The 12,308-nt window shown below is 36.8% G+C and overlaps 3 protein-coding genes across 3 annotated transcripts; 2 read left to right on the top strand and 1 right to left on the bottom strand.

Annotated features, from left to right (window-relative positions):
- Window positions 1-2,061: 2,061 nt before the first annotated feature.
- On the top strand, window positions 2,062-3,835 carry LOC18010099 (transcription termination factor MTERF4, chloroplastic). Its single transcript, XM_006391883.2, has one exon. It carries the CDS (start codon window positions 2,452-2,454, stop codon window positions 3,619-3,621), a length of 1,170 nt encoding a protein of 389 aa, XP_006391945.1. The 5' UTR covers window positions 2,062-2,451; the 3' UTR covers window positions 3,622-3,835.
- A 691-nt stretch (window positions 3,836-4,526) lies between these two features.
- On the top strand, window positions 4,527-6,302 carry LOC18010291. Its single transcript, XM_024147890.1, has one exon. It carries the CDS (start codon window positions 4,527-4,529, stop codon window positions 6,300-6,302), a length of 1,776 nt encoding a protein of 591 aa, XP_024003658.1.
- Window positions 6,303-7,928: 1,626 nt separating this feature from the next.
- On the bottom strand, window positions 7,929-8,881 carry LOC112081439. Its single transcript, XM_024147885.1, has 2 exons — window positions 8,663-8,881; window positions 7,929-8,390 (listed from the first exon to the last, which is right to left on the bottom strand). Exons 1-2 carry the CDS (start codon window positions 8,879-8,881, stop codon window positions 7,929-7,931), a joined length of 681 nt encoding a protein of 226 aa, XP_024003653.1.
- Window positions 8,882-12,308: the final 3,427 nt, after the last annotated feature.

Genomic DNA, 12,308 nt, shown 5'->3' with positions numbered 1-12,308 from the left:
ACGAGAGGCTGCAAAAAAGAAGTAGAAGAAACAAGTTTGTTTTGGTTTTTGTTGAAACTAGTTGATGGTTTTTGGTGAAACTAGTAGATGGTTTGTGTTGAAACTAGTAGAATGTTTATTGTTTTATGTTTGGTGAAACAGGATTCAAAAGGTTGAAAACTAGTAGAAGGTTTATTAATTTAATTATGTTTTCAGATTTTTTTGGTTAGTACAACTGGTATTATCGCGTACAACTGGTGTTGTTAAAACTAGAATAATAAGTAAAAAGAAATGTATAGTGTCCAAAAATTTTAAAAAATAATAATAAAAAATAAAAGCCACATGTGCGCCGTCAAATTACACGAGCGCCGTCAAAATAATTATAAAAATAATTAATTACTTTTGTTGCACCGTCAAATAATATACAAAGTTGTACCCAAGTAGGTAAGTTGTACTCTATTTTTTTTTTATTACACAGAGTTGTACTTTCATAGATAAAACGATTTTATTAGTTATATCGTACTAGAAATTACATTTTTATAGTTGTACTTTTGAAAATAGGTAATAATAAGACATTTAAAACACATATAGATAATTAAATGTATAAAATTATGTTTTTTGTTAATTTATTATAACTATATAGCATTAGTTGTAATAGCTGCCATAGAAGTATAAGGTAAATATTATGAAAATATGACTTTTGTGTTCTCAATATTCAAAAATGCATCAAGTTGGATTTACTTCATCAAAATAGATATGAAATAGAGTCTTTAAACACATACTGTTTTCCAAAATGCGGTATTTTAAATAAAACGGAAAAAAACATCAAGTTCACACTAGTTGTCCACGATAGTTATACTAGTTGTACCAAAACATCACCATCGGTTCCTATCACTCTTCCTCTTGTTCTGCTACGTTAGGATCATTATACAACCATGCTCCTATTCCTCTTCCTCTTCCTCTTCCTCTCCCTCGATGTTCTCCAACTGATGGATGCCTAGTTATGTTGATGCGTCCTTTTTTCTTAACTATTTCTGGAGAAAATACACATTTTGCTCAAATATGGTCAGGAACAATCCAATCATCTTTATATGGGACTGGATAGATCATCCTCTTCATTAGAATTTATTTACAGTTGTCCATCAGTAGTACCATTTGTACCAGTTGTTTCAGTAATACACGTTGTACAAAAATCAGGTTACTTATAGAATAGACCGATTGATTCAGATCGATGATTCAGTATGATTCATACGTATTTCAGTACTATAATATACTTAAATAACCAATGTAAAGCCTTAATAGACGTAATACATAAAATTCAGTATTAAAAAAAACTCCCAAACATAACAGAATATATTTATAGTTATCCATAGTAGTACCATATGTACCAGTTGTCACAGTAATACCAGTTGTACTAAAAAGCTTGAGGTTACTTATAGAATTGATTGATTCAGATCGATGATTCAACCAGATTCATACGTATTTTAGTACTATAATATACTTACATAACCAATGTAAAGCCTGAATATACTTATACATAAAGTTCAGTAACTGAAAAAATTCACAAACATAATTTTTAAATCCTAAACACATAAAAACTTGTTATTTTTGTTGTAAAGGGGAAGAAATCACCTTGAATATTGAGTTGAGGGTCGTTGAGAGCAACTCTAGAACGCTGTCGGATATGTGCTTGGTTCTGTTACGGTCGATGGTCGTCTCCACTAGAGTTGGAGATTTCTGGGTTTGATTTTTTTTACATCGATGGAAAGAAGAAAAAATAAAGAAGAAGAATAATGAGTTCCATTAAGGTTGGTTGGTTGGGTGGTTGGATGATTGAATTGAGTAATACCAAAATTAATTAGATATTGGTTTGGTTTTAAGGGAGAGTGAGATCCATTTTTAAATAAAATGTAAAGTAAAAATGGTGAAAAATAGAGAAGAATATCTCGAATAAAAAGAGAGTATATAGAATTTTTTATAAGAATATTTGAAGTTAAAGTCGTCCCTGTTTTTATTTATGTAAAGTTTTTTTTTTTCCCTCTTTTCTTTTCTTTGTCGTTATTAGGGATTGCTCATAAACCCTAATTTCTCTAGTTTCTTCTACCTCCCCAAATTTTGATTTTTGCCATTTTGGGTCTGGCGTGTGGGTAGATGGAGAACTCGAATACTCATCGATTGTCACCGGCACTCGATTTATGAGTCACCACTGGACATTTGTAAGTTTGGAGAAATCTTGAGAATTTATCCTGTCGTCTTATTTATGAGCTCGAATCGTTTCAAGCATTTGGTGTTTCAGTGAAGATTGTGCAAAATGCTTCCTGCTTTTTCCAACTCGTTATCTTCTTCTTGCGGTACTGAAAAGGGAACAACTTTACAGTCTCTTACCTCGTTGATTCATTCCTGAGAATTTGTCCTGTGGGGTCTTCTTATGAGCCAGAATTTGTAAGCATTTGGTAACCTCATTGCGTTCTCATGTATACTACTCTGATTCTCCATGGAAGAAGGTCTCTCGTGTTACAGAAATGGCGAAATGGATTCTCTGCTTTTTCCAATTCCTTCTCCTCTGCTAGTGCGGTTGCAGATGTGAGCCTTCCTCAAGATGGTCGAAAAGAGAAGATTTTTACAGTCTCTTACCTCGTTAATTCATTGGGTTTAACTAGGAAACTCGCAGAATCGATCTCGAGGAAAGTCAGCTCCGAGGGCAAGGGAGATCCAGATTCCATTCTGAGTCTTCTTAGGAGTCATGGGTTCACAGATTCTCAGATCTCCAGCATCGTTAGCATTTATCCACGGTTGTTTATATTAGATGCTGAGAAATCTATTGGTCCCAAGCTTGAGTTTCTGCAGTCCAGAGGAGCTTCAACCTCTGAGCTCACTGAGATTCTTTCAAAAGTCCCTACAATCTTGGCAAGGAAAGGGGAGAAAACTATCAGCATATACTATGATTTCGTGAAAGAGATCATAGAAGCCGATAAGAGCTCCAAGCATGTAAAGTTGTGTCATTCTTTGCCACAGGGTAGTAAGCAGGAGAACAAAATCAGGAATTTATCGGTTTTGAGGGAATTGGGCATGCCTCAGAAGCTGTTATTCTCTATACTCATCTCCGATAACCGTATCTGCTCTGGAAAAGAAAGATTTGAAGAATCTGTCAAGAAGGTTGTTGACATGGGCTTTGATCCGACAACCTTTACCTTTGTCGAAGCTCTACAGGCTGTTTATACTATGAGCGTCACAACGATGGAAGCAAAAGTAAACGTTTATAAAAGGTTAGGCTTTGATGTGGAAGATGTATGGACAGTGTTCAAGAAGTGGCCAAAGTTTCTGGCACTCTCGGAGAAGAATATAGTAAACTCATTTGAAACATTTCTAGGGCTAGGATTCAGCAGAGATGAGTTTGTGATGATGGTCAAGCACTATCCTCTTGTACTTGGATTTAGCATTGAGAAGAGGATTGTACCAAGATGTAACGTAATCAAAGCTCTCATTTCCAAAGGATTGATGGGAAGTGACCTCCCTTCAGTGTCGTATGTCTTGACATGGACAGATAATGTGTTCTTAGAAAGGTGTGTGATGAAGCATGATGACAAGCAGCTGGTGACTGAGTTGATGGCTATCTTTACCACCAGAGATCGTGTTTCATAGATTAGAAGGCTTGTCAAGGTTTGTTTTTTTTTTTTTTTTTTTCTTCTGTAAGTTTTTAGATTTGTTGATGAATCCTATGACGCCAAGAATGGGAAGCAAAATAAGGACTTTATCTATAAATCTCTCAAACCCAATTTATACTTTTGCAATCTGAAGTTGTCCCGGATCCCATCCGACTTGGAAAATAAGAAATAGTAACTTTGAATTTTTACTTGATCAATGCTAAATGGTAGTAGCGTAGAAACTTGGAGATATGTGATGCTTTAGTTAGGCAGGTAACTTACAATATACTGATCAATGCTAAATGTTCTTTGGTTGATATGATAAAGCAAAGAACATTTGAGAGATTCTTCAGCAAAAATTGCATTTGCAGCCAAGAAGAAGAAGTGTATTAGTTTTATTTGCTTCATATGTTCAAATCATGATTGTCTTCATATTGAATATTGATATATAAATATTGCATATATGTACCAGGAAAATGAGCTTGTCATGATCAACAAGAAGTGTATTACTCTACGAAGCTGATTTGTAATCTTACCGTTTTTATAAAAAAAAAAGAAACTATACACTTGAAAAGAATAAAGTCTCTCAGACTAATTCTATAGATAATTGTTTGTGAAGTGAAAGTCCTGAAGAAACGGATAGCTTTAAAAAGTTCGAAAATCATTTTGCTAAGAAAAAAATTGATTCTTGATTTGCGTGGAAAGAACATCACAACTACAAACAAAGGAATAAATTCATTACGTTACTAAATTACGAATCTAGTAATCAAAAATAGAAAGATATCTTTTGGAATCAAATATTCATCTATATAGGGGACATTTTTCACAAGATTGATTATTGTATAACCAAAAACTTTAGAAAAACTTTGAGAGACATAAAATAAAGAAAGACAACAAGCCATCATGGATTCTGTTGCTGGATTTCATCTCGAGGAAATGGATGGTAAACCATTTCTGGTATACCACCATCCAAAGTACCACCCAATGCCACAAACACAAAGCCTAACCTCCTCAAGTGAAACAACCAGCCACAACCAGCCTCTTCAACCTCTTTTCCTATGCCCTCTTGCACGATGGAATAAAGACGCTCCTATACCGTTTTGTAACTCTTTTCCTATCAATTCTTCCCCCGAGTACATCCTCTCTACACCAACATTTCGTTATCATCCTGTACGTCCCTTGTATAGGTGCAACAATAAAGATTTCAATGTCGATGCTGATGAGTGCCAACTATGCAATGTATCAAATTTTGGTACAATCTTTTATTTTTGTGAATACCATCACGAAACATACCACAAAGAATGCGTGGAGTCTCCAGCTAAAATTAAACATCCTTACCATCCTGAACATTCTCTCCAACTTTATTGTGATTTTAGTGGCAGGAATACTGAGTGTTTATATTGTGGAGAAAGAGGGATAGATATGGTATATTATTGTACCATTTGTCAGGTTTTCATGCATCCTGTCTGCATGATGAAACCAATACTCTTCGTTATAGACCAACCAAAAAGGCATAACCATCCCCTAACCTTTTTTCCTAGACAAACCTCCTTAACTTGTAATGTTTGTGGTTTGTTGAGAAAAAGTTCCCTCACCTACGTTTGTCTCATATGCAACTTTGTAGCTCATAAAGATTGCATGTATTTCCCACACATTATCAAGATATCACGTCATCACCATCGTATCTCTTACACTTCTTCTCTTCAATCAAGAGAGTGGTCTTGTGGAGTTTGTCGTCAAAGGGTTGACTGCGATTATGGTGCTTATACTTGTGACAAATGTAGTGATTATGCTGTTCATTCAAGATGTGCTTTAGGAAAAAATGTATGGGATGGAGAAGAACTCGAAGGTGTACCAGAAGAAGATGATGTAACACAAGATGCTAGGCCATTTGATATTATATCTGAAGGAGTAATACTTCATTTTCTTCATGATCATCATCTCCGGTTCGAGGTCAACATACTTTACGATGAAAACAAGCTTTGTCAAGCGTGTGTCCTTCCAATCTTTGAAGGTAACTATTATTCTTGTATTGAGTGTGAGTTCATCCTCTATGAAACATGTGCTATGGCTCCCCGTAGAATACAACATGCATTACATCCTCATCTGCTTATATTGAAGATTGCTACTGAATATGAAAATGGTTACTTTGAGTGCAATGCTTGTGATCGTATTTGTGGTGGGTTTGTCTATGAATGTTACATAGAGGATTGCGAATTCGACTTAGATGTGAGGTGTGCTTTAATCTCTGAGCCGTTTGATTACAAAGTTCATGAACACCCCTTGTTCCTAGCTTTGGACCCAATAAAAAAACCAATATGTGAGGTATGCAAAATAGAATGTCACAAACAATTAAATTGCATCAAATGCAATTTTATTATATGTTTCAAGTGTGCTACTTTACCATATAAAGCAATGTATAAGTATGACAAACACTTTCTCACAGTTTTATGTGGTGAAGAAATAAATGAGAATGATTGTTGTGAGGTATGTGAACGCGATTTAAGAGACACATGTATAAAGGTATTCTATTGGTGTAAGGAGTGTTGCACCACTTTTCATACTGAATGTTTATTTGGTGAAGACCCATATATGAAGCCTGGTCAATCTTATTACACAATGGGAAAGGAGTTCCAAATTTTTGGCAAAAGCAATATTTCTCGACCATTTTGCCATTAGTGAAAATTCCTCAGACTAACCTTTAAGGTTAATGTATTGACAAACTTAGCCTAACATATTCATCAGCTTACTAGACTAACCTTAGAAAGTTGGTGTTATACCATTTTGTCCAAATAATCAATATTATTACCTGATTGCCATTGTAATTTAAAAAAAAATTTCAAATTATATACATACGTATATACACATATATACACGTATATACACAAACATTTCCCTAATTCTAAAATTAGAAATTACAAAACAAAAAAAAAACTGTAAACCCTAATCCGGCGGCGACGATATAGGCGATTCGGCGACGTTATAGGCGATTTAGGGTTTTCGGCGGCGACGAAAGGTTTTTCGGCCACTCATCTGGTAAGTGTTTCACATCTGGGTTCATTTCTCGTCTCGAACAAGTTTTTGTCTTGGGTTTTCGGGGTTATGTCGAAAACTGTCTACGCCTTTAGTCGCGACGGTTGTGTTTGGGTGTCAACGGTGGTTTCGCGCTAACGGCGGAAGAGAAACCATCTGTTCACATGATTTTACTCAGAAATCGTAACCCTTTTCTTATTTTTTTCAGGGAAGTATTATTATCGGCGGTTTCCGTCTTTGGAGAACGGTTTCCAGAGACCCTACACGATTTCCGGCGAGTAATTTCTGGTCGGAGTGGTTCGGTTCTAATTTGTTTTTGGTAGACTTTTCAGTAGTTGTTGCATTTGGTCGATTTGTATATGTGAGGTAGATTTGTTTTCTATATGAGGTAGATTTGTTTTCGTTTCATTGTTTTGTTTGAATAATCAAAGTATTGTTGGTAGAGTTATTATTGAGATTGTATTGGTAGATTTATGTATTGTTGGTTAATTTATTCCATGTGTGGTAGACTTTTGGTCGTATTTGGTAGAGTTATATACTATAGTTGCTCCCGGGTTTGGTAGATTTTATATTATAGTTGCTTTCGAGTTTGGTAGACTTGTTCATGGTAGATTTGTTTTCATATGTGGTGAGTAATTTGTGTTTGTAATGATTGTGGGTTTAAAATTGCGTTTGGTAGACTTACGAATTCTATATTTGCGTTCTCTCTTTGTGTGTGGTAGATTTATGTATATATTTGGTAGATTTGTGTTGTATATTTTCTTTTCTTTTATTTGTGGTAGATTTGTGTTCGTTTTGGTAGATTTGTTAATGTTTTGTGGTAGGTATTCTATAGTTGTTGTCGAGTTTGGTAGACATGTGTTTGTTCATGTGTGGTAGATTTGTAAGATTTTAATCTTACCTATTGTTTGCAGACATGGCTTCAGCTAGCGGCTCAAAGGATTATCCCCAGAGATTGTACCCGGAAGATCTATTGATTGGTAGATTTATTCCATGAATGGTAGATTTATAACATGATTGGTAGATTTATTGCAATATTGGTAGATTTATAACATGACTGGTAGATTTATTCCATGAATAGTAGATTTATAACATGATTGGTAGATTTATTGCAGTATTGGTAGATTTATAGCATGATTAGTAGATTTATTATTGTAAAATAGTAAGAGTTTAGGTAAAACAAGTTCCAGATTTACAAGTACATAAAACAAGGTTTTCAAGCGGATTATTGCAGTCTATAATAGTACAAATACAAGGTTTTCGATTTGTCAACTAAGCTCGACAAGTTAGGCGATTATGTCCGCCTTGGCCACAGTTACCACATTTGGGGATCTTCCGAGGACGTTTACTCGCCATGGCGGCCTCGAACGCACCCTTAATCCGAATTTTCTTTGGCCTGCCGGGTCGGTTGCGAACATCAGGCGGGAGACAAATTTTGGTTGCTACTTCATCTGGCACAGGGAGTGCTACGTCTCTTGGCATCACACTAACAGCATACGCTTGTTGCAAGTAACTAGTGTGGTAGTAATGATGGCAAAGAGAGATCGGCGACAACTTCCTCCTATCGGCGGCGGCTATGGCATGTACGCAAGGAATTTTATCCAAATCAAACCGTCGACAAGTACATGTTTTCTCCGTTAAATTGACAACATGTGCAGATGTTGTGCCTAAAACCTCTGCACGATGCTGATCAATCTCTTGCACATGTAAGAGTTTAGCATCTTCAACTCTAGCCTGTCGGCAAGGAATTATTCAGAAGTTACATAAGTCTACCACATAGAAGTAATAACTCTACCAAATAATTGAAAGTCTACTAAATAGCAGAGATAAATGTGCCAAGTCTACCACATAATAGAAAGTCTACCTAATAGCAGATACAAGTCTACCAAATAATAGAAAGTCTACCTAATAGCAGATACAAGTCTACCAAATAATAGAAAGTCTACCTAATAGCAGATACAAGTCTACCAAATAATAGAAAGTCTACAAGGTAAAGTAGTGACTACCTCCAGCAACTTTTCAACGCCCGTTGTTAGAGTGGTAGCCATGTTATTAGCATTCACACGTCTTTTAGCAAACCACCTGGTCAGGAGACTCCTTATATCATCCACTAGTCCTACGATAGGCTTACCTCTTGCAGCAGATAGCACCTTGTTTAATGACTCCGCTATGTTGCTAGTGGTGAAATTGTACCTATCACCTTGGAAGTGTACACGACTCCACATACAAATATCTGCCTTCACCAAGTATGCATGCAGTGCAGGATTTGCCTCTTAAATCTGAGCAAAAAGGGCATTGAACTCGAGAAGTCTATAAGCAGTGGCAGCCTTCTTAACAAGCTTGAATGTTTCAGCGCCTCTGAATTTCACCATAATGTTCTTATGGAGATGATATGTACAAATACCCCGACTAGCAAGAGGATAAACCTTCCCTATAGCATTTCCTATGGATTTATGCCTATCAGAAATAATGGCAAGTCCTTCATCATCAGGAATAACACGGTGTAGTTATGTAAAAAACCATTCCCAAGACTCATCGTTCTCAGTATCAACAACAGCAAAAGCTACGGGAAAAATGTTGAAGTTTCCATCTTGCGTGGTGGCGAGTAGTAGGGTACCTTTGTATTTTCCATGTAAAAACGTACCGTCGACCACTACCACTTTCCTCATGAAGGGAAACCCCTGTATGCTTGCGCCAAATGAGAGGAACATAAATTTGAATCTATCTTCCTCATCAACTTCTAGCTTGATTAGTGTACCCGGATTTGCTCGCCGAATCATATATAAGTATGAAGGCAGATCTTCATAACCACTTTCAGACGTCCCTGATACTAGTTCTCGAGCATACTTTAGGGCCCGATGTGCTTTCCAATAGTCAACCTTATAATGAGAAATAATATAGTGACGTCTACGAAATAAGATAATAACTCTACCCCAAAAATTATAACTCTACCATGGTAGATAATAACTCTACCAAATAAAGTATATAAGTCTACTAAATAAATTATATAAGTCTACCAATTGAGCTAATAACTCTACCAAAAATTAAAAAAAGTCTACCAATTGAGCTAATAACTCTACCAAAAAATAAATAGTCTACCAATTGAGCGAATAACTCTACCAAAATAATAAAAGTCTACTCAAGGAGATAATAACTCTACCAAAGAAATAATATAACTCTACCACATACCTTTATACTATATCGTTTGGTCAGAGCTTCGGCGACGTGATTTGGTAAGACTTTTGGGCCAACACCGCCGACGAAGTCCTTATATAGACGGCCTAGAACCTCATGGGTTGCATGGCGGGTGCGTTGTGATCGCACAGTCACAGAACACGTGTGTTCTCGAGTATAAGTTTTAACCCAAAAACATTTGCTGCTCCCAACAGTTGAAGCGCGAACCCTCCATTTGCAACCATCTACCCAACACTTAACAGTTAGCAATTTCTTACTCGAATGATCGACATTGTAGTCGAATTTGTGAGCAATGGAAAGAATTTTGAGTCGCATCTCGAAGTCCTCTTTTGTTTCATAACGCTGGCCAACGGCTAAGTCTAAAGATGAAAGCTCTAGACTTTGAAAGTCGGGAATTGTAGTCGGTCCCCTTTTCTTCGGTGGTAGATTTAGCGACTCCTCCTCATCTGAACTTTCACCATCTGGACGTTTCTCACGTCTTCCGTACTCTTCGTCATCGGAACTTGCACCATCAGGATCTTCACATCCATCAAACCTGGTTGACAAATCCTCTTCTTCATCATGCATTTCTTCGTCTTGTCCAACTTCGACACCTTCTTGCGGACGATCTTGGCGCACTTGTTCTTCAGGGACTAGACTAGGACATGCATCTCGATCTTCGTCTTCATCAACAACTCCCTTCTGAACTTTTTCTTTGATCTCAACACATAAACGAACCGTTTCGTTTTCGTTCTGGAATTGATGCAAAAAACTCTGCAACTGTCTTGAATTACCAACAAACACAGGAGGTGTATCCAGAGGTAATTTCCGCCGGACTTCAGACGACAACATATAGCTGAACTGAAGCTCATAAAGATGTTGATCCAACCCAAAATCTTCATATGCGATTTCAACCAAATCGGCAAATGACGTTTTGCGGTCTATCCCTATAAAACTACATCTCCTGGACTGATCTACGATGAAGACCCACCTCGTTTTCTTTAAAACCCAGTTACCACAAACCAAAACAACTTGATCCATGAATATAAAAGTGGATAAGAGGCAGAAGATCGAAGTAGAAGGAAAAAATCAAGAGTTATCCCAAGTTTAACAGCTCGACGACGAAACCTAGAGGTTGAAGATGGACTCTGGTTTTGTTCCGTACTTTAGACAATACATACAGGGCAAAAAAGTAAAATCGCACTGCCCGATAACTAAGTCTACCACATTGATATTGAATCTAACAATTTACAAACAAATCTACCATATAGGTTACTAAGTCTACCATTAATAAAACATATGTACTTGTAATGTTTATAGCTCTACCAACTAAAGTACAGTACATTTAAGCAGGTGCAAAACCAGTACAAGTCCGTTTCCTTATGTTTAGTAGATTTATATTAAGTCGAATGGTAAACTTATGTTTTATTGTTGGTAGATTTGTTGTAAAAGACTTGTCATGTTCTCAATTTCAGTCGAACGAATGGTAGACTTATATTATATTGTTGGTAGATTTGTTGTAAAAGACTTGTCATGTCCCCAATTTCAGTCGAACGAATGGTAGACTTATTATTATTTTTGGTAGATTTGTTATAATTAATAGCTTTCGAAATGAATAACACATAAATCTACTTAACACAACATAAATAACACAACATAACTTCATAAGTCTACTTCATAATAAAAACAAATCTACTTAACTAAACAGAAGTCTTTTTGACGACTACTGATGCAATCAACGTGGCCAATCCATAGCAAACGACGGTACTACCCACCAGAAATTGGCACACTCCAATTTCCAGAAGCAGGATTCACAAAGTTGATCCCCATACGTCTCTAGCAGGTATTCATCTCCCATCCATTGCATGTCTGGTACTTTGAGACAACCACAAATCCTTGTAGTTAAAGACTTTTTATAAGCCTCGAAAACCATTTCCACCAGTTCCTCGGGCTTCTGGAAATTGAACGCAGGCATGAAGATCTTTTCCATTGCCAATCTCATTTGCTTTGCATCTTCCCGGGAGAGAGCTTTGACAGAGTTGAATACCTCTGATGTGCCATCCATGGTTAGATGTAACATAGTGTGGCAGTACTTACCCATGAGAAATCCATTGTCTGATGCCATTCGAATGAGATCACACCCTGCTTGGAGGTTATGTTCGAAGAAAATCAGCGATAAACCTCTTCGCAATTGTGCGGATGGATTTCCTGCCGCCAAGCACCGTCTGAAGAATGCACCGACCCTTCCGTGAACATCCCACCTCCACGGCAACATAATGTTGATTAAATCAACATTCCTAAGAAAACCCGCTTCGTTTGAGATGTTGTTAAGTGTTTTGGACGACACTTTTGCAAGACAAAGATCCGCATACGAGTTTGAAGATATTTTCAACAATATCTCGTACAAAAGATCAGAAGGAAGCGACTCGAGATTCGCCATAGGGTTTAGAGGGATGGGAAATGATCCGTCTAGGTTTG

The sequence above is a fragment of the Eutrema salsugineum genome, unplaced genomic scaffold, assembly GCF_000478725.1.
Source record: "Eutrema salsugineum unplaced genomic scaffold, Eutsalg1_0 scaffold_8, whole genome shotgun sequence".
Classification (NCBI taxonomy): Eukaryota; Viridiplantae; Streptophyta; class Magnoliopsida; order Brassicales; family Brassicaceae; genus Eutrema; species Eutrema salsugineum.
The sequence above is the reverse complement of the archived record's forward strand: the minus strand, read 5'-3'. Positions and strand labels throughout refer to the sequence as shown.

What these genes read in the sequence shown, in the direction of transcription:
- LOC112081439 (XM_024147885.1), bottom strand. Translation starts at nt 8,881, where the DNA reads ATGTGGAGTCGTGTACACTTCCAAGGTGATAGGTACAATTTCACCACT. An exon ending in GCGTTGAAAAGTTGCTGGAG is followed by an intron (nt 8,391 to 8,662) that starts GTAGTCACTACT and finishes CCTTGCCGACAG; the next exon opens with GCTAGAGTTGAAGATGCTAA.
- LOC18010291 (XM_024147890.1), top strand. Translation starts at nt 4,527, where the DNA reads ATGGATTCTGTTGCTGGATTTCATCTCGAGGAAATGGATGGTAAACCA.
- LOC18010099 (XM_006391883.2), top strand. Translation starts at nt 2,452, where the DNA reads ATGTATACTACTCTGATTCTCCATGGAAGAAGGTCTCTCGTGTTACAG.